General features: G+C 40.0%; 2 protein-coding genes across 6 annotated transcripts in view; both read left to right on the forward strand.

The window, feature by feature from the left end:
* Positions 1-13,584, forward strand: part of LOC140247931 (ephrin type-B receptor 5) — a 68,537-nt gene extending 54,953 nt beyond the window's left edge. For 4 of the 5 annotated variants that reach the window (XM_072328158.1, XM_072328133.1, XM_072328140.1 and 1 more), the window contains 9 exons: positions 298-412; positions 1,876-1,931; positions 2,046-2,165; positions 2,507-2,754; positions 3,640-3,855; positions 6,870-7,019; positions 7,167-7,360; positions 8,524-8,679; positions 12,571-13,584. In XM_072328158.1, the coding sequence (XP_072184259.1) occupies positions 298-412; positions 1,876-1,931; positions 2,046-2,165; positions 2,507-2,754; positions 3,640-3,855; positions 6,870-7,019; positions 7,167-7,360; positions 8,524-8,679; positions 12,571-12,679 (1,364 nt within the window). In that variant the 3' untranslated portion in view covers positions 12,680-13,584. Of the gene's footprint in view, positions 1-297; positions 413-1,875; positions 1,932-2,045; positions 2,166-2,506; positions 2,755-3,639; positions 3,856-6,869; positions 7,020-7,166; positions 7,361-8,523; positions 11,958-12,570 lie in introns of all 5 variants that reach the window. The other variant, XR_011902788.1, reaches the window with a different exon arrangement.
* The window catches only part of LOC140247952 (uncharacterized), a 132,796-nt gene that overhangs the window by 32,223 nt on the left and 79,562 nt on the right, over positions 1-21,011 (forward strand). The gene's annotated exons all lie outside the window — the stretch shown is intronic.

Below are 21,011 nucleotides of genomic sequence, written 5' to 3' on the forward strand. Positions count from 1 at the left end.
AAAGCCCAGGTTTAGAACCAGCTTCTACTTAAATGGCTAGTCAGATGCTGGTGAATTAGGGAAAGGAAGAATGAACTGGGAGGGAGTACTAGCTATCAAAAATAGGAAGGAAAGCACTGCAGAAGCAGTTGAACGGTTAAAAGGACAACCAAGGCAAGCATTTATTAAACAATCAGGATTAGCCTTGGAGGCAAAAGGCTGATATGGATAGAATTATGGCTGAAATCTAGATGGGCAGATGAGAAACTCTAATTGTACCTGTTTTGTACATTTGCATGTATGGCTCTTCTTTTCCAGGAGAGCACTCGGAGATGGCACAGGACCGACTGCCACTCATTGTGGGTTCAGCACTTGGTGGTCTAGCCTTCTTGGTAATTGCTGCCATTGCCATTCTTGCCATCATCTTCAAGTGGTAAATTCTTTGACTTGTTTATGTGCCAGTGCCTGCACCCTAGTCAGTGAAACTTTCTTACCCCTGCTACATAACGCAATCCCCAGGGAAGCTGTCTGATCTACAGTTATCTGTAGCCAGTTTGCTGAAGGATAAAAGCTGTACATCCCAGATGATTCCATGGAACGCAGATTCATAAAACATAGGTTAAAGAAAACAAATACCACTTTCAATTTTGGAAAGGAAAAAATGGCAGATAAGTCAATGTAGAGATAGTCTGGTACGGTATAAGAGCAGGGCAGAAATCTTAAAAAGAAAGAAAAGTAAGGGTCGCTAGAAGAGCTGTGTAGGAGGAGGGCTGAAGAAAAAGCAGCCATCACCTGCTCCTTCAATGTAAAGGTTTGAACTTAATTCCCGAGACTGTCAGTAATGGATTCATGGATCTTTTCTCCACTTTGCCACTGCACTAAATGAGCTTTTTAACTTTCTTTGTTGAACTGAAGAACTGTATAAATCATTTATCTTCAGAAAGCGGCACTTAGTTTTAGTTTTATTTTTGTTCTCTTCATTTTGTTTTTTATTTGTTTCTTTCATCAGTGTGTATTCACTTCTAATATTTTTATTCTGGGAAGAAAATAATTACCAAGTATTGTTATATTTAGAGTGTTGTCCCCTTTTATAGATTTGAACTCTTAAAATACAATTTATTGTTACAGATGGAAATGTGACATAATGTGTGCAAGTCAATAAAGTGTATATATATTTATATATATATATACGTATATATATATAAATGCTTGAAGAAAACCCATTTAAAATGATACTGAAATCTGAGAAGCACCTATAATGAGAATCACCTATGGATACAGGAATTTAGATTCTTCTTTGCAATAAGTGTTACAGTAATAAAGACTGTTTTAAGCTGTACATATGGAGATCACATAATGGAACAGATGTCAGTCTATCTTGTTATTTGTGATTGTTTTGGGGTGCCATGCTGAAAAGAGTAGTCAAAGTATATGCTATAATAACGGAGAAGAATGGGAAATAAAGAGTGAAATTTATATACATCAAACATTTGTAATTTGAGTAGATTGCTCTTAGAATGTTTTTGAATGTTTTTTTCACAGGAGATGGACTAGATTGTTATTGAAAATAATAATTTGTTGTAATTGAATGAAATTAAAATGTAAATTAGCAAGAACAGCAAGAAGACTTCTAAGACAGTAAAGTTAAACTGCAGTTTACTTTTTTCAGTAGACTGCTTGATTCCATCTCATTTCTCTTGTCTATAGTGGGGTTGCACACAGTAATACAAAAACTACCACATAGAAAACAAGTTACGTTGCCAAGAGATTTAGAGGATCTTAACATTATCATATATACCTAAATTCAAGGTTTTGAGTCTTTCACTGAAAAGCCTACTGCAATATCTAGGGCAGACTTCTGCATGTTTTGACTTTCCTTTCCTTTACATCCTGCAGTAAAAGACGAGAGACTCCATACACAGACCGCCTGCAGCAGTATATCAGTACACGAGGTAAGTGCTCTTTGAGCAGGAAATGGCAAAGACCTATCTTTTCAGGACTCAGTAGAACCCATTTTCTTCAGGGGCTGATTCTGGTGATGTTTTGGACTGTCTCCTCCACTGCAGGACTGGGAGTGAAGTATTACATTGATCCTTCTACATATGAAGATCCCAACGAAGCTATTCGAGAGTTTGCCAGGGAGATTGATGTGTCCTTCATCAAAATTGAGGAGGTCATTGGATCAGGTAGTGTGAGATTCTTCTGATTTTGAACCTTCTTGTCCTATCTTAGCACACTAGTAGCCTGAAGTGGACCAAATTCTGACACATCAAGTCTCTCTCCAAATCAAGTTTAAAACACCCTTTGAAGATTCATTTGACTTCCTCATTTGAACTCTGAACAAGTAGTCTCCAACCTGACTGAATTCAGAGCCTTCGTCAAGAACTTTACCCTGACCTAAATGATCTTAAGTAACGTTATTTCCAAGCAGTTCCAGGAATCTTCCATATAGGAATGTTTTAATGCACCTGACTAAACACTTCGCTGTGTTTCCTTACTTGAGGTGTGTTTCATCCCTTCCTAACAGGAGAATTTGGAGAGGTGTGCTTTGGGCGCCTAAAACACCCAGGGAAACGTGAATACACAGTAGCTATTAAAACCCTGAAGTCAGGTTATACTGATGAACAGCGTCGAGAGTTCCTGAGCGAGGCCAGCATCATGGGGCAATTTGAGCATCCCAATGTCATCCACCTGGAGGGCGTGGTCACCAAAAGTCGACCAGTCATGATTATCACAGAGTTCATGGAGAATGGATCACTGGATTCCTTCCTCAGGGTACCATAATTGGAGTCCCCCACAACTGTTACCTCTTAGTCTTGCTGCGTGCCATTCTCATACATGATAACTGCCTGTCTTTCCTCTTCCCCTTGTCTCCACAACTCCTCAATAGCCCTCTGTATGTGCAATAGGAATGACAGCAAATTTTCAGGCTAATTGTTTCTGAAGCCCGTATTATAAAAGTTCACCTATCATTGATGCATTGTTTTCAACCTCTCAAACTCAACAATATGAAATTATTCATCTTTGTACATGGCCATGGACTTACTATGGACATATTCTAAATTTGCCTTTTAAAGAATGCTGTTCAGATTTAATTCCACTGAATGTTTTCAAGTAACTTCCAATAATTAAATGTTATTATTTTTGGACTCAAGAGACTCCAGATTTTTTTTCCAGTAACAAAATAAAAGTACAGAAATTTCTGTAGAATAGATGCTTCATTTCTTCCTTCATTGATGCAGATTGTAATTCAGCCCAGGCACTCCAGCAGATGCATTTTGAAAAGCACATGAAACCACTGTATGAATTAAATAGAACGCATTGTAAAAATCTCAAAACATTAAGAGCAGATTTTACATTCCCTTTCACTTAGCCAACTTAGTAGTTAATGAGAAACTAGACATAGGATGCTGAAGGAAAATATGACCACAATATGAGATTTATCTTCAGAAGTACATCACCAAAGTCTGAATTCATTTGAGATTCGGTGCCCTGGGCCCAGTTTCCTTATTTATTGTCCATGGGGCCTTAGATTTCCACTGAAATTGACGCGTTTTCTAACTTCATAAATCTGCCTTATTAACTTTCTCTTTGTTAGTCTTCCCTATAGGCTTCATTTCCTGTGGTCATAAAAGCCTGTTTTTGCCTCTTCACTTGCAGCAGAAAGAGGGACAGTTCAGTGTATTACAGCTGGTGGGAATGCTACGAGGGATTGCAGCAGGCATGCGCTACCTTTCAGACATGAACTATGTGCATCGTGACCTCGCAGCACGTAACATCTTAGTCAACAGTAACCTTGTATGCAAAGTGTCAGACTTTGGTTTGTCCCGCTTTCTGGAAGATGATGCTTCAAATCCCACTTATACTGGAGCTCTGGTGAGTTACCACTGTGGAGTGATCTACTGAAGTGCTGCCCACTATAAATTTGTTCTGTGTTCACCCTTTTTAGCTCATCTTGAGGCCAGTGGGACCAGTGGGGTGAGGGTAAAGCCTTCTGCCTTGCAAGCTGTCTATTCCTAACAAAGAATGATAACTTGAGTATCTGATTCCCTCTGCCATGTGAAATTGAGTCTGAGTGAAGTTCTTTGTGGGATGATGGTGAATAGGACAAAAAGAGGACAAGCTTCATAAACTGGCGTAGATTTTATCTTTTCCCTTACATGAGCTTCTTAGAGAAAATTGAAAAGAACTGAAGGGAGACTGAAGTCTGTACTACCACTTTTGAGGAAATAATTATTTTTTTTCCTGTAGAAAAGATAATCAGCCTGAATATGGACCAATCATCAAATGAACTTATTGCCTATAGTGTTCTGATGCCCTTTATACCTTCCACAAAAGTGGTTTTAGTGTAACAGGTGTATTGAAACTACCATTTAGTATGCAAGGAATGAAGAATTCTGTCACTGAGAGGGAAGACAAGTTTTAGATTTACGTATTCTGAAGAACCAAAGCACATGAATCAAATTTTCTCTGCCAGGTCATAACTGCATGTCAGAGAGGTTAAGATGGAAAGAAGAGAGATTTAATGATAGTCACTCAATGTATCTGTCATTGGAGCTACAGGTTGAGATAGTTCATGTTGTGAGTTATGGTCATACAGGATTCACTCTTGAGTAGTACTGAGGTGACTGTCTGCAGATCAGACCCTTTTCAAGTTTGTTGCCTCCCCAGGACTCAGATTAGGGATGACACTAGAGTAATGAAGAGTTTATTACATCTATTACCAACACCTCTCTTTCATGTATGATGTTGCCTCAGGAAGTTTCAGGTCATCATAAGGGCCTTTGGATGATTACTAGAGAATTCACGTGCTTAGGCAGTGTTTTCCTCAATCCTCCTGTTGACACAGAAGGATATTGGAAGAAACAGACAAGTCCAGGATAGCAATGTCTAGCTCCAATATTGATGTCTTTGCCAGAAATCTCTTTTGTAACCACCAGGAATGCAGCAAGGAATGACACAATTAATGGAAGTGTTTACATTGGTCCAGGGACCAATGGGACTTGGGAGCTGTCTGAAATGTCTATACAGCAATCGTATTATGAGAAGCAAACAGGAGAAACCCAAAACTTCAGTCTGTTCCCAGGTCTGTAACATCAATGGTAATAATAGGATTTGGCAGAACAAGTGCCCCAAAAGACTACTGGGATAGAGGACTATAGTCTGTCTAGAAGAGACAGACCAGGAGGCAGGGCAGACAAGGTGGAGGAGCTGGAGTGTATGAAATTGAGATGCTTAATTGTAGAATTTTTTCAGTTAGGGATAGCCTGCTTGAGAGACTCTGGGTAGAAGGATTAGGGGTATGCACAACAAAGCGGATGCTGTCATAGTTTTCTATCATAGTTCCCACAACCAGAATGACAGTACTGATTAGTTATTTAATAGACAATTAAGAGAAATCTCTGAATTGCTAGTCCCTGTCCTTTTGGGATATTCCAACTTCTCTGATATTAACAGGAAACATCATACTGTAGTGACAAGTTAAGTCTGGGAAATTCCTGAAATATATCAAAGATAACTTCTTTTCACAAATAGTTAACCAACCATGTCTTCCTATACTTGTTCATGAGTACGGAAGGCATCATGGGAGATGAAATTGTTGGTGACTCTTAGCCAAAGTGATCATGAAATGTTTTAACATTTTTAGTGGAATGAAAAAAAATGGTCAGCAAAGTTATCGTTATTGGTTTTAAAAGAACAAACTTCAGTACTCAGGAAGTTAGCAGAATTCCCTATGAATCTTCTTCTAAGGGTCTGGGGGTCTACAGGAACTGATTACTTTTTAAGAACCCCTTTTTAAAAGCACAGAAGCAGGCATATCCACTATGTCATAAATCAAGTGAGCACAGCAAAAGACCAGGAACTCTTCTTGGAATTCAAGTAGAAAAAGAAAGCATTATGATCTCTCTAGGCCGTACAGGAAGATTGGCTGGAGAGCAGTGCTGCAAGAAGGGGTGTGGGGAAGCTGGCTGACAGTAGGTTCAATATGAGCCAGAAATGTACCCTGGCAACTAAGAAGACAAACCATGTTCTGGGATGCATTAAACACAGCATAGCTGGCAAGTCAAAAGAGGTAATTATTCCATCACATACAGCATTGGTCCAACCTCTCTTGGAATACTGTGTGCAGTTCTGGGTTACACAGTTCAATAAGGATGTTAAGATACTTGAATGCATCCAGAGGATTGCAAGAAAGCTGGTTAAACCTTTGGAAAGTATGTCCTATGAGGAGTCAGTGAAGGAACTTGGTTTGTCTAGTTTGGAGGAAAGAAGGCTCAAAGGGACCTCATTGTTCTCTACAACTTCCTGAGTAGGATTAATAGTTTTTGTTTCTTTTAGTCCTGTTTCTTTTAACAGGACATGTGGCAATAGCTCAAAACTGTTTGGGGAGGTTTAGCCAGGTAGTCACTGGAACAGTGATTGATATCTTGTGATTCTCTTTTTAAGAGGCATCTGGATAATGTAGTTGGACTCATTCTTTGTAAGTCCCTTCCAACTGAATTACTGTGTTCAACTATTTTATTTGTCATGGCTTTCAATTTCCAAATTGTTGAGACTTTCAGGAGGATTTGACTGTCTGCTACCTCTTAAATGCTTCACAGAAGAGTTATAAAACTTAAATTGAATTACATTATAGATTTGTAGCAGTAAGGGGGTATGATTCTATGGGGTTTGTTTTATTTTTTAACTTGTAGGTTTCAGTAGAACAAGGTGGAAACTTTTAACATACTTTGAATTTAAACCATGAATGTCTACAAGACAGCATAAACTGAATTGGCACATCATTTGAGAGTTGTGTCACTCTACTGGCATCTGACTGGTCAATGCTGTCATTTTCCCAAGTAGTCCTTATCTCACTAACATTCTGATTACTTTCTGATGCTTTCTAGGGTTGCAAAATCCCCATCCGTTGGACTGCCCCTGAAGCTGTCCAGTATCGCAAGTTCACCTCCTCCAGTGATGTCTGGAGCTATGGCATTGTCATGTGGGAGGTGATGTCCTATGGTGAGAGACCTTACTGGGATATGTCCAACCAGGATGTAAGTTGGGGAAGTGGTGGGAATGTACATCTGCCTCTCTGCTCTGCATCTTCAAGCAGAAGAAAGTCATATACTACCAAGTGACTGAAGCTTTTCTGTCTTTGATTTTCCCAGCTGCAATAAAACTTTATTCTACTTTTTTGGCAGGTAATTAATGCAATTGACCAGGACTATCGCCTGCCACCACCCCCAGACTGCCCAACTGTTTTGCATCTTCTGATGCTTGACTGCTGGCAGAAGGAGCGAGTCCAGAGACCAAAATTTGAACAAATAGTCAGTGCCCTTGATAAAATGATCCGCAAGCCATCTGCTCTCAAAGCCACTGGCACTGGGAGAAGCAGGTGAGATGAGGATTTAATGCAAAATAATATAGCTGGTCTCTTGGTAGACATCATAAGGAAGAGAGGGTAGTAAATCAATATCTATAGTGTTTTTCCAATCCTCTCTTCCAAGACTGAGACCAATTAAGAAATGAAAAATGGAGTGGACAGTTGGAAGAGATGTATATCCTGATTCAGTTTGTGGGTGATGAGGATGAATTAGGAGTTGTGAGTGCTGAATGTGACAATAAAGAAATCTTGATTAGTTGAGGAACCTTTGGGGATAAAAGCAGGGACAGATCTGGTGCAGCTATACAAGGTACTGTGTGATCATATAAAACTCTGTGACCACAAGAGGTGTTAAAGGAAGAAAAGACCATATCTTGTGGAGGGAAGGAATTCTGTAGCTAAAAGTAATGAGAACTGCAGCTTACATCACATATTTTCTCATCTGCATTTTGCTACCTCATGGAACCAGAGGGAGGAGGTTAGCAAAGGAGAAGTCTCTGGGGGGAGATAAATGGAGCTAAGATTAGGAAGCTGACGGGCTGATACGTAATGCTGACATGGAGGATTTTGCTGCAGTTATAAAGAAGCATGAAGTAATGCCTGATTTACTAAAAAAACAGCACAGAAAGAGAATTGCTCTGGACAGATTCAGATGTCAGGAAAAAGGGAACATACCATTCATAAACAGTGTTTTCTTTAATTTTTTACTGCTTTCTTCTGTCTGATGTGTGTTGAAACCCAAATGACACACTGTCTTACAAGTTCCTTTGTGATCCCCAAAAAAAGCAAAAAACAAAACATATGGAGCTATTCATAAAGGTAAAAAGGTACAAGGTCTCATCTCTGTGCCTTGGAAACTGCAGCTTTTAACTCAGATGATGGGTTTAGACCCAGACAGTAGAAATTCGGGGATAAAAAAGGAGATAATTCCTGAGGGAGTGTAAAATGGGAAGGAAAGATTAACAGCTTATATTGGGTGGATAGTTTTTAGGCAGAAGAGGGAAGAAAAAATCTAGAAAAAGACATTAAGATGGGGCTTTGTGAACCAGAGCGTGAAGAACAATTGTAATTGTTTTGTCCGAGCTGTGCTGTTCTCTCTCTCTCTCGTAACTCTGACCTTATCATGGTCATCTGATGTTGATAACAGGAAATTTTAGAAGCTGACTCTTTTGCAGACCATCTCAGCCTCTCCTGAGCAACTCCCCTCCAGATTTTCCTTCACTCAGCAATGCACACGAGTGGTTGGATGCCATCAAGATGGGTCATTACAAGGAGAACTTTGACCAGGCTGGTCTGATTACATTTGATGTCATATCACGCATGACTCTGGAGTAAGTACAGAAGCAGAGAGTATACGATGGAGAAAGCAATAGAGTAAGAGCTATATGGAGAATATATATGCATAAAACAGGAGAAAGAATCTAGAGCAAAGTCTGTTTTGCATCTTTATTAGGACTTCTGATTGTCCTCCATACCATTGTACATATATAATCTGTTTCTATAAACACTAATATGTAATCACTAACCCATGTACAATACAAAACATATTATCAGTGTTACAGAGAGAATGTTATATTAGGAAGTTCATGACACCTGACACTAGCAGTAATTGCTCACAGACACTTGTGTAGAACTAGCTACACTATATACTAAGTATATACAGCTTTCTCAGGTGATCATCTCCAGTAGGCATGTTCCGCAGTGGACCAGAGGATCAAGGTGTGTGGGGATGTTCCTGCAATTGAAGAGACTCTGGGGAAGTGGAGAGAGCCACCAGACTTTGTGGAAGTGGCTGATGAGGCATTGGCAAGATCAGGAACAGAAGCAGTACGTTTAAACACAGCATAACCACCATTAACAGTCACTTGCTGAGGCAATCAGCTGAAATCCAAATGGAGAGGCCACAACCTTCCCATGCAGACCTACGTATTTAAACAGGCCTCCAAAGGGCTGAAAGAGCTGCCCAGACCTTCATTTTCAAAGAATTCCAGATTCTGGACATCTCCCTAGAGCTTGAGGGCTGAGGCAGGTGTCATGGGTGTAAATGTGTCCACCTGGATGGACATTTTCAAGCAGGTTGCATGAAGAAATCACCAGGCAGTGTAGTAACCAGGAATCTGAGCAAGAGATAGATTGATGCATGGTATTGTTTACCAACATGGACCGAGTGACAGTCATGCCTTAAATCCCTGAGAGGGGAAAGTAGACTACCTTTCAAACCTGAGGTGATGGACTGCACTGACACACAAGACAAGGGAGACTGGACAGTCATCTCTGCTAAGAGCAGAAGGAAATGTTTCCCTCTTGCCCCTGATGTGCCTCCACACAACAGGTACAAGACTCGGGCTGAAAAAGGAAAAGTACATTACATAAGTAGTGATCAAGACCCAGGAAAGGGCAACTGCATAAAGTTGGTCCAATCAACCACCTCAATTAGAATCAGTGCCACCAAAAAAGTGCAGTGGGTGTTAGTAATTGGAGATCCTAAGAGACTCTGAAGCATCCATCTACTGTCCAGACACTCTCTAGATTTTTGCTGTCTGCTGAAGGCCTGGATTCACAGTATCATGAAGTGGCTATGGTGCCTGGTAAAGCCAGAGAACTACAACTCACTCCTGTTTTTTCAAGTAGAGTCAAATGAGGCTGTGATGAGAAGAATCCAAAATAGCAAAAGAAAGAGACTTCATGTCCCTCAGAAAATTGTTGAAAGGATTGAGAGCATAGGTAGTGTTATCCTCTGTCCTCCCAGTTGGAGGAAGAAATAAATGGATCGAATGAATTACTGGATGCAGGGTTGGTATCATGCTCAGGGATGCTGGTTGTAAGATCTTGGACACACCTTTGAGAAACTGGACCTAATGATAATAATGTGTGCCTCCAGTGGCGCAGTGGTATAAGGTGCTGCTTGCAACACCAGAGGCCCGGAGTTCGAATCCCCCTGTGGCGCAAGTGGCAGAAATGCTGCTCTGCTACACAGAAAGGCTCAAATCCTGGGAGTTGGACTCGATGATCTCTGAGGTCCCTTCCAACTCGCACGATACTGTGATACCAGATGGGACAAAGCTGACCAGTTCAGACAAGAATGTTCTGGGCAGCAAGATGGCTGGACTTGGTAGCAAAGTTCTAAACTAGATTCAGTGGGAGAAAGGTGTGCACTTCTGAGTGACAGAGAAGATCCAGAGAATAACCCAACACTTCAGGAAGCAGCAGGAAAAAAAAAAAAAAAAAAAAAAAAAGTGAATTGTCCCAAAAAGTTAGGAAGGGCTCCTCTAAGAAGGTAGTGCAGCCAACAGTCTGGATGAAGTGCTTCTACACCAATGCAAGCAGAAAGGCAAATAAGCAGGAGAAGCTGGAAATCACAGTGCTATTAGAAAACTATGATGTAATTTCTTTCAAGGAGATGCAGTGGGATGAATCACACAACTGGAATTTCATGATCAAGGACTACAGGATTTTCAGAGGAGAGGTGAGAATGTTGCCCACTGTTGTTAAGAAACTGACAGACTGCAGAGAGCTGCCTCTGAGAAACAGCCATGAACAGGCTTAGAGCCTGTGATTAAACATCAGGGACTGGACCAATAAACGATATGAGGTAGTCAGGATCTACTGTGGACCTCATCAAGGAGAGCCTGTTGAAGACACCTTGCGTCAGATACAAGGGGCCTTGCGCTTGCAGACTGGACCTGGTGTTCATCAATGCAGAGGAGATCATTAAAGGAGAGGTAGACTGGAGGTGGTCTGGGCTTCAGTGACCACGGTTTATTTATGGTCACAATCTCAAGGAACAGGAACTCAACAAAGAGCAAAGTCAGGGACCCTGAACTTTAGAAGAGAAAACTAGAAAAGGTTCTCTAGGAAACTGGCCTTGGAGAATTGAGCAAACCTAATAACTCTTCAAGGAAACCTTTCTTAGAGTGCAAGAACTGTTTTACACGTGTAAGAAATGTAGCAGGGAAGGCAGGAAATTGGTATGGACCAACTAGTCAAATTGAGATTTAAGGAAGGAAAGTCACAAGCAGCGGAAGCAAGATATGTACCTTGGGAAGAGAACAGGAAATACTGCAGAAGGAAGGGTTGCAATCTAAAGAGACCAGGGTAAGTATGAGATGTAGGCCCATGTAAACCCAATGAGGTTCAAGAAAGCCAAATATAAGGTGATTGCCCTCATTGTTCAGGGCAATCCCAGATATGTGTACAGACTTAGAGAAGACTTCACTAAGAACAGTCCTGCAAGAAGGACTTCATAATTCTGGTGGGTGAAAAGCCAGAGGTGTGTGCTTACAGCCTGAAAGACCAACTGTGTGCTGGTCAGCATCAAAAGGGGTGGTCAGCAGGGAGAGGGAAGAGATGGTCCCAATTCTTCTCCACCATCATGAGGCCTAATCTGGATTACTGCATCTAGGCCTGGAGCTGTCTGCACAGGAAAGGCACAGAACTGTTGGAGTGAGTCCAAAGGAGACCATGAAGATGATTAGAAGATAGAAACACCTGCTATGAAGAAGTGCTGAGGGAGCAGAGTTTGTTTGGTCTGAAGAACAGAAGGTACCAGGAAGGCCCCTCTGCAGTATTTCAGTACATAAAAAGTCATTCTGGATTTTTATTTTTTTAAGTAAGTTCTCTTTGCATGATCCAATAGCCACAGGGCAACGGTGAATAGTTCCAAATCTAAAAGAGGGAGATTTATGTTTGTTAGAAGTCAGAACTAGGTGATCTTAAACATCCCCTCCAACCCAAACTATTCTGTGATTCTGTGATGATTCAATGATAGGACAATACATTTTTTACAAAGGGTGGTGAGGAACTGAAACAGGTTGCTCAGAGAAGTTATTGAATGCCCCATCCCTGGAGACATTCAGAGCCAGGCTGGATGCGGCAACTTGATCTAGTCAATAGCAACCCTACCCATATCAGCTGGGTTGGAACTGGAAGATCTTTATAGTCTCCTTCAACTCAAATCATTTTAAGATTCTGTGATTTTATGAAGGGTTACATAGAGTATAGGAGCCAGAAAAATGCTTCTTTTAAAAAATCATAACCTAATCAAGTTCTGCCCACACGTTCTCTACCAAAACATTTGCCAAGAAAAAGCAGAAATATTTTTAAACTGTTTCCCAGACATGGATAACCACATATATCAATATGGATTTATAGGGAAAGAAACTGGGTCTGTTCAGAATAGTAAAACCATTTTAACACTTTCTACACCCTCTATTCTTTTGCAGAGATCTCCAGCGTATTGGAATCACCCTGGTTGGTCACCAGAAAAAGATTCTTAACAGCATCCAGCTCATGAAAGTTCATTTGAATCAGCTTGAACCAGTTGAAGTGTGATGCCTTAAGTCACCTTATTTCACCGGACTCAAATTCTGAAAGGGTTCTGAGGGGATTCAGAGGGGTGGTCACTGTAAGAAAAGGAAATGGCAAAATGCTCCTTGAAGACTTACTGAGCCTAGAGAGTAGATATTACGTGTTCCATTCCATCAACAAAATGAGAATCTTGCCATGATTTGAAAGCAGAGGTAAATAGCTGGTGATGTTTAAATATGGCTGGCATCATACACTAGGAGTAGATCAGGGGAGGGAAAGTTATGGTAATGCAGAGTGGAGCTGGTATAATAGTTTGGACAGACTACAAAAATCTGAAGCTCTTCTCCACTAACTAAAAATATCAGACAATTCTCCAGTGCCATCAGCAGGCTTTATTCGTGACTGGGAACTCAGCAAACTGGTAAAGACATAACAAAGGCCACAAAGACTATCAGCACAGTGTGAGAGGTTATCACTCAGTTGGAAATGGACATCACTTGGTATGCCAGATTTGTGAGAAATCATAGTTCCACATAGTGCACAGTAATGTGGTAAACTATGAAATACATTGCCTGGTAATTTTTACAGAGGTTGAGAGTAAAGGGATTAAAATTCTGAGCTATATCATATGCAGTTCTTGGGTCTGTCCCATGATCCAGAAGGGAAGCTGAGGCAAGGAACAGCAAAACTTAGAGCTGCATAGCATCTGTCTATGGGAGTGTAAACAGAATAAAATAATAAGGGCTTCTAGAATCCATCCTGCTGAATTTTCAAATGGAGAACCGATTTTTGAGAAGAAAGGTGCAACCTGCAAGGTTCTGATAAACTGGGTACTCAATTCTGGTTTCATTCTTTTCTAACTCTCCTCCAGTCCCTCCCCTCTCCCTATGGAAGAGAGTAACAAATAAATCTGAAATCCTTTGCAACTGAAAAATGTTTTCTCTTTTTCTCATCCTCACCAGTCACAGCAGTCCATACTAATACTGATTGAAACCTGTTCCCGAGGAAAATGCAGATCTGCAGTAATCAGTTCCAAATAGACAATTGGATCAAGAGATGTGAAACTCCTTCACAAGTCCTTGCCAGAGAATACTAGTCCCAGCAGTAACCTCAGTCTCTAAAATAAGTATTACTGTTTTCCCATAATTAACCATACTGCCTGGTCAGTAGTGCATGAGAATGACCAGAGGCATCAGATTCTCTCTCCCTTTAGACAGGCTAGCACTTGCATAAGAAAAGATGTCTTTATGCAGGGGGAGAGCTTAAAACTTAGGACTTCATCCCAGTGTCTGCCCCTATGCAGAAGCATGAAAACAGGAAGCTCAGCTTGAAGGTAAAATTCAGCCTATACACTTGTTTACCTCTTTAAGACATAAGAAGGGAAATGGAAATAGCCTTATTAAGCAAGACTACAATCAAGACATTGCATAAAAAGAAAAGTTGTGTCTAGAGACTGAATCACCCTACCTTTTCAGATCTGTTGATGATTTGGTTCACCATGAAATAGGCATTAAGTCACTATATTTTTCCAGCTGTCAGGGTTAGAAAAGCACAACTTCAGCAGTACTAATTCCTGTATAGTTTTAAGAGCTTCCCCCAGCAATTGAAAGACAGAAATTACTTTTTAGTTATGAGTCCCATAATAACAACAGGAGATGCACCAGAGGAGTTGCACTCTAATAGCCAATACAGTTCAGATTATTACAGCATAAGAGCAATATATGCTAACATTTCCAGCTGGAAGAGCAAGAACAGAAGTACATTTTTTTTTCAATAAATAGAAAAATAAATCCCAAAACAAGCCAAAGGAACAGGAACAAAACATTCATAACAGTACAAAGAGAACACAAATATTTTATTTTTTTTTAAATAAACCAAAATAGGATTGGTCCACCTGTAAAAAGTTAGACTCTTGCTTTTTAAAGAGTTTCTAGGATCTTGAAATACTCACAAATCCAAAGTTTTGTGTATGCTGACTACCAGTACACCCACAGTGTGTGAGACTGAGCAAGTGCTGCCCTCTTCAAAAAGGATACTAAGCAGAAAATGCTGAGGGAGTCTATGGTCTCTAGTACCTTCTACAGAGGACACAAACACATTTGCATGTATTCATATATGAGTATGTTTTAATGGGTTTGCAGGTCATTTGGAAAAACAACAGGCTAAGTTTTTTTGTTGTTTTTTTTGTTTGTTTGTTTTGTTTTTTAATACATAGTGGTTCCTTTTAATGGCCAAGGTTATTGGAGAAGTCAGTGATCTAGTTGAACTTCTAGTCTCTTTTTAGCCTGATGGAAATTGTAAGTGCTGAAAAAACATGTAGGATTAATTCTCTGCAGTAGGAAAAATAGGAGCCTTGTCTTATTATGAAAATGAGGTTTAATAGCCTTTATGGGGATCTGCAATGAATTTAGCTGCTTGATGGGAGTGCAGGCAATAGTACGTTTAGTATTGCATATCAAGTCTACGATAAAGTTGTTTTCACGTACAAAAGATAATGATTTACTTGCTTACTGTAGTTCAACCTGTCAGGCAGTTAAACACCACACAGCTGTTTGCTCACTCTCTAACCTACCCCCCTATATGGGATGAGGGAGAGAATTTGAAATAAAGTAGAATTCACGGGTGCCACAATGCAATTACTTGCCAACCAACACTCAACAGTAAATATAAGATTTCACCAGCAATGCAAGGTCTTTTCTGCACTGACCAGTGCCCCCAAAATCCCTGAACAGCAGCTGTTCTCTGGCCAACTTTCCACAGCATTATGGCTTTCTGCATGGTGTCACTAGGTTAAGTACCTGCCCAGGCTTCACTCCATGTCTTGCACCATTGTGGTGTCTGCTGTTCTCCACATTCCTGTTGCACTGGAAGTGAATTTATATTGCCTCTCTGAAGAAAATTGAGAAGAATGTAGATTATCTCTTACTATCAGTACTGGAATTTTTCCACAGTTGAATCAAATTCCAGTTGTACTCTTCTGAATTTACATCCTGAATTTGGGTCCTTTAAATGAGGGGACCCCCCTGGAGGGATCTCAGGCAGGCTGAGTGAAGCTCTGAAAACTGTCCTCTGACGTCCTGACTTTATACCCCTTTTACATATAGTTTGCCATGATAAGCAAGGGGCAAACTGTTACAAAGTACACAGGTTAAGATATAGACAGAGGTATGAAAAAAGCAGATAAACTTCCATTCATTCCATAAGACCTTGTTCTCAGACCTCAGAAATGTGGGGGAATATCTATATGTTAGTTATCACACAGTTTTATGGTCTCTGTGCTTTTGCCAAAGGCAGTACTTTTTCTTTTCCCTGAGAACTTCTGGTCATAGCTTGGGCCCTTGGCACATGTACTAGACCACACAGTGTTAGGCAAGGAGAGTGACAGAGATGTAACTATGGCATCTTATCCTACCTGCATGGCTAGGGGCAGTTCTTGTTATCAACTAAAAGACAGCTACTGGATCTACACTCTGTCTCATTTTTGATCTTGCATGACCTCTCCCTTTGTTCACCAGGCTGCATTTGGACCGTACTCCACATATCTACAGCTTAGGCAAAGCACTAGTAAAAAGACTAAATTTTTCACAAAGAACCAAGAGCATCTTATCATGGAAATTAGGGCAGAAGAGGGAACACCATTCATCTAGTCTGATTACCTTTACTCCTCAGTGCATTACCTTTCAGCCTTCTACTCACTGTTGAGTTTAATTTATACTTGACTGAAGGATATTAGCTAGAAAGAAATCTAATTTTGATTAATTCAGGAACAATGAATCTACCAAATATCTAAACTAATTTCCCCTAAGGCTACACAGTCTTTTAATGCAGTTTGCCTCATACTCTTTTCGCTGTACCAAATGAGAATAAAGAGCTACTTGTAACATTATACTTCTAGGTTTCCCACCATAGTTAGGTCCCATTTCATGTCCATATATTCTAAAAAATTTAGATATTTAAATATCTCCTGTCACACCTCTCATGTTGTCTTCATACTGCTTTTATGGTTCATTGCTTCATTGCATTTTTGGCCATTGTTTTTAAGTGAATATCAAAACCAGACACCATTAATCTAATTACTACTGTACAAAGACAGAAAAATCGGGCTTCCACCCTGACTGTTTGCTGCTGATCAAACCACAGACCACAGTAAGCCTTTTGCAATGGAGATCATTGACCAGTAGAACACACAGATTGTTCTCAGTTCTATGTGTTTTAGGAAGTTTGTTCTATGTAGAAAGAATATGCACATTTTTTCCAAGCTGTCAAGCACTAACCTTAGATGAAAGCTTTTCAGGAATGAGTCTTCGTATTAGTATTTTACAACATTAATCAATCTTCAATCAGCATTGCCAGTCTCTTCCACAAAATAATAGATAATCATCTACAGCTCACATGTGAACGTTTTATCAGTTTTGCTATACAAATCACAAATCATGAAAGAACAATCTGAAATAAAATGCAGTAGCATCTGCCACATTTTCATTAGACACAGCTCTTTATGCTTGCTCAGGACCCCCTTGTCAGAAGAATCAGTCTTCTAGTTATTCCAAACTTGTAAGCCCTTCTAAAACACAGGGAGGGCTGACCCTGTAGCTCCTATTTTATGAAACAAGGGCAGAGACTTACAAAATCTTCGATCTTTTCATTAATGAATTGATGCATTTTGTATATTAAATTTAAGGATTTATGAAGATACATTTTTTTCCCCTCTTCTTTACCTGAAAATTGAATATCCTTATAAAAGGTAGACAATACCACCTCACAAATGTACGTTCATGACTGCTCTTTTATGTTGTGTTTTTTAATCAAATTTTTACACAGCTGTTAACAGTTTTGATTTCTTAGTTACAGTGAGAAATCATCTGTTAGTTCAGAGCAGATATAAACACTGAGTCACATGTGTGATCTGATAGGTAAGTGCAGCAGCAAACTGGGATCTACACTCAGAAAATAAAGTCTTAAACTGCTCCCTCTTTTAAGTCCAGTGGGGCAACTGTGGATGTCAGGCCAGAGCATTTAGATGTTAAAATCTGTTAGTGCATCTGGATATTACTACTTAAAAATAGCCTGTCATTTATTATAGTCATAACCAAATACAACCCTTTGATCTCTGCCATTCATACAGTTTATCACCCAGCATAACATGAATCTGTTCAGCTCAGTGCTGGAGAATTTGTCCAAAAGGATGCTATTAGGAATGGTATCAAAGGCCTTACTAAAACCCAGAAAGATTACATTCACTGCCTTCTCTTCACCCACTAAGCAGGTGACCTTATCATAGAGGGAGATTAAATTACTAAGGCCAGTTTGTTAGTCATATTGAATTTATATACAAGCATTTCAGATGTGCTCCTGAAATCTCAGTGATTCTAATAGCAGGGTATATACATTGCCTTTCATTTTGGTGCAGGAGTAGAAGCAGTCCTTTGGTCTTATGAACTGGAGATAAAGGACAATTCAAATAATAGGAGCATGAAATGAAGCATAAAAAACAAACAAACAAAAAAAAACAACCAACATAGTCTTATAAATTACTTGGGAGCACCAGAAAGATTAAAAAGAGGAGGAATGGATTTACTCATCTTCTGTTTACTTTTACTTATTTGCTACATATGATCACAGTTGAGAGAGCAAAATAGAACTTGAGTTGATGTACCTACTTCACATTCATGTGAGTGAGAGAAGCTCATCCAGCACAAAGAAGTAGTGCAGGTTGTACATCCCACTATGGGATGTGAGTAGGATTGCATCAGCCTCATACTGTCTCTATTCACAAACATGGTATTGTCCAGATAATAATAGTTCACTTCAAATGCCTTTACTTCACTGAAATGTTAATGTATTTAGAGTGATATAATCAAGAATAAGACTAGTTCACAGTCGCTAGCAGATTTTGTCTGAAGAATGTGTAGCTCTGTGAAAAGATATTACAATGCAAACACATGGAGAGCCCAGTGACCTGGCTTTTGAAACTTCCATGCTTCCTCAGACTGTGGTTAAGCTACGACCCTGAAGCAGTTTTAGAGGCAAATACTGAATGCTCAATAGGATAGAAAGACCTATGATGCTAGATCCAGTAGGAGTTGATTTTAATATTATCAGGAAAGAAAAGGAAGTATATGCCTGTTAAAAGAAGGCAGAGCAGCAAGGACTTCAACTAAGGTGAGGGATGGTCTGCTTGGATGTAATTGCAGTAGGTACTGAAAAAGGAGAAAGAACTTGCTTCTTCAAGAACGCCCATACAGTCCCTAAGTAGGCAGAGATCTCTAGATGAGATACTGTAACCTACACTGACAACCTTTAAACAAGGTCTGGGAAGTGATGGATCCTGACTCAACCCTTCTGGTCACTTGGGTGCACTGCATACATCTTAGCTCCACTGGGATGGCCCTGCCTTTCCACCAAGTGCTCAATCAGTTTCAGGACATGGCTTGAATTTCCACTGCACTCCACCCCTTCACAGCATGAACCAATAACTGGGTAGGTTAAAGTTAAGCTCTTTTCCATTATGGTGGACTGATACACCTCAATGCCTGCACAATTACCTGTCACAATGTAGATTGACAAGATACGGGGTGATTGCAGATTCGTTTCTAGTTGAAGTCCTTATTCCTCTGTAGGCCAGTACTCAGTGTTTCTTGTGGAGACACATGGTTGTTTGGACCAGTGAAGGTTCAGCTTGTATTCAGTTGGTCCCATCTAGATCAAAGTGCATCACTGGGTGTCATGCTAATCACACAGTGACACTTGAGCATCTTAATGTCAGATTACTCCTCCTGGTGATCCTGTGAATTCAGTGAGACTTAACAGAAGTAGGTACAGATATTCTGGAGGTACAAAGAGGAATAGGTCCACTGTCTATGCACAAATCAGGTCTAAGCACCATTAAGCCCTACTCATCAAGCACCATCCCTACTCAAAGTGTTCATCAAGAAAACAATGTTGGTTACAACCACATTGTACTGTGACAATAATAAAAAGATGGTAGTAAATTTCCAAAAGGTTACTTATAGGAAAAACTTACCTTTATGGAAGCCTTTGGTCTGCTAGGAAACAATGAGACAATCTCCACCAAAGAACAATCTCCAAGAGATGCTGCCTTAGTGGTAGTCAGCCCTTAAATGAGGTCTAGAGGAGGTGGAGACAAGCTCCACCCCTTCTGGGAGCACAGCTAAATTACTCTCACCTGTGCTCCCACAGCTGACCCGGCACTCACCTCAGCTGGTTAATCAGAGGTTCAGGTTGTGATTACTAATTTCCCATACACACATGAACTGTTGGCATGAGTTTATATAATTCACTGTAGTCCACTGGGATTCTCCATATGCTACCTGGCCTTCATACTGGCCATATGTGGGAATTATAAGGGCTATGTGCAAGTCATATGATTCCTGCTATTTCAAGTTCCTGCACCATTCCTGAGGATCTCACCTTGCCCCCCTGTGAATCTGTTTTGTATTTGTAATCCAGCACTGCTCTGGTAGGTGAACAGGTTCATATTTTACATGGCCTCTTAATATTACTTGAATCACTCAAATACTAATACATCTCTCTCTTAGTCTGAACTCTCCCACAGTCATCCAGAGAGTCAGATCCCATAATGTGTCTATGCCTAGTATATATTTTGGTACTGAGGCAATGGATGCAATGGCCCAGCCCCCAGCTTCAACAATATTAGGGTTATGCAGATGGTCTATCCCCCAAACCCATCAATCATCACCCTAGTTCCATTAAATTTATTTGGATCACTGTAGATAACTGATGTTTCCACACCTGTATTCATCAGAACTATCACTGACTGTATATTTTTCCAGAACCAGAAGATAGTCCACTCAACATTGGGCCTCCGTTCCTATCTAGAGGCGTACAGATATAAAACACACCTGCACATATCTCTTATAACTTGAGGGTCAGTATAAAGAAGTAGTAGTAAATTTATTCCTGGGCATAAGTATTTTGCTTTCACTCATTGATAGCTGATGCACAATTACTAAAAATAATGGTCTAGCTAATCAGCTAATGATATTTACTGCAGTATTCCAGGTTTTATCAAATGACAATTCAGCCAGTAGCATCTTAGTGGAAAAACATAAATTTACAGAGAGAAGAACTATGAAAGTAGGTGATAAAATGTAAAGATGAAGAATTATTGTTCTGGATTTGGATTCTTTTCCATCTGTCCTGCTGATGTTTCTTTTCAACTCCCTATTTTCCTTTCCACTATTGCTTTTACCAGACTGATTTTTTTTTAATTTTTTTTTTTTCATTTCAGTAATGTGAAAACTGTGTCTCTTTGGTACCTGCTGCACCACATCAAAGGTGCCAGAAGCAATTTGACAATTAAACATTCACAACA

Source organism: Excalfactoria chinensis, chromosome 1, assembly GCF_039878825.1.
Source record: "Excalfactoria chinensis isolate bCotChi1 chromosome 1, bCotChi1.hap2, whole genome shotgun sequence".
In the NCBI taxonomy this organism is placed as follows: Eukaryota; Metazoa; Chordata; class Aves; order Galliformes; family Phasianidae; genus Excalfactoria; species Excalfactoria chinensis.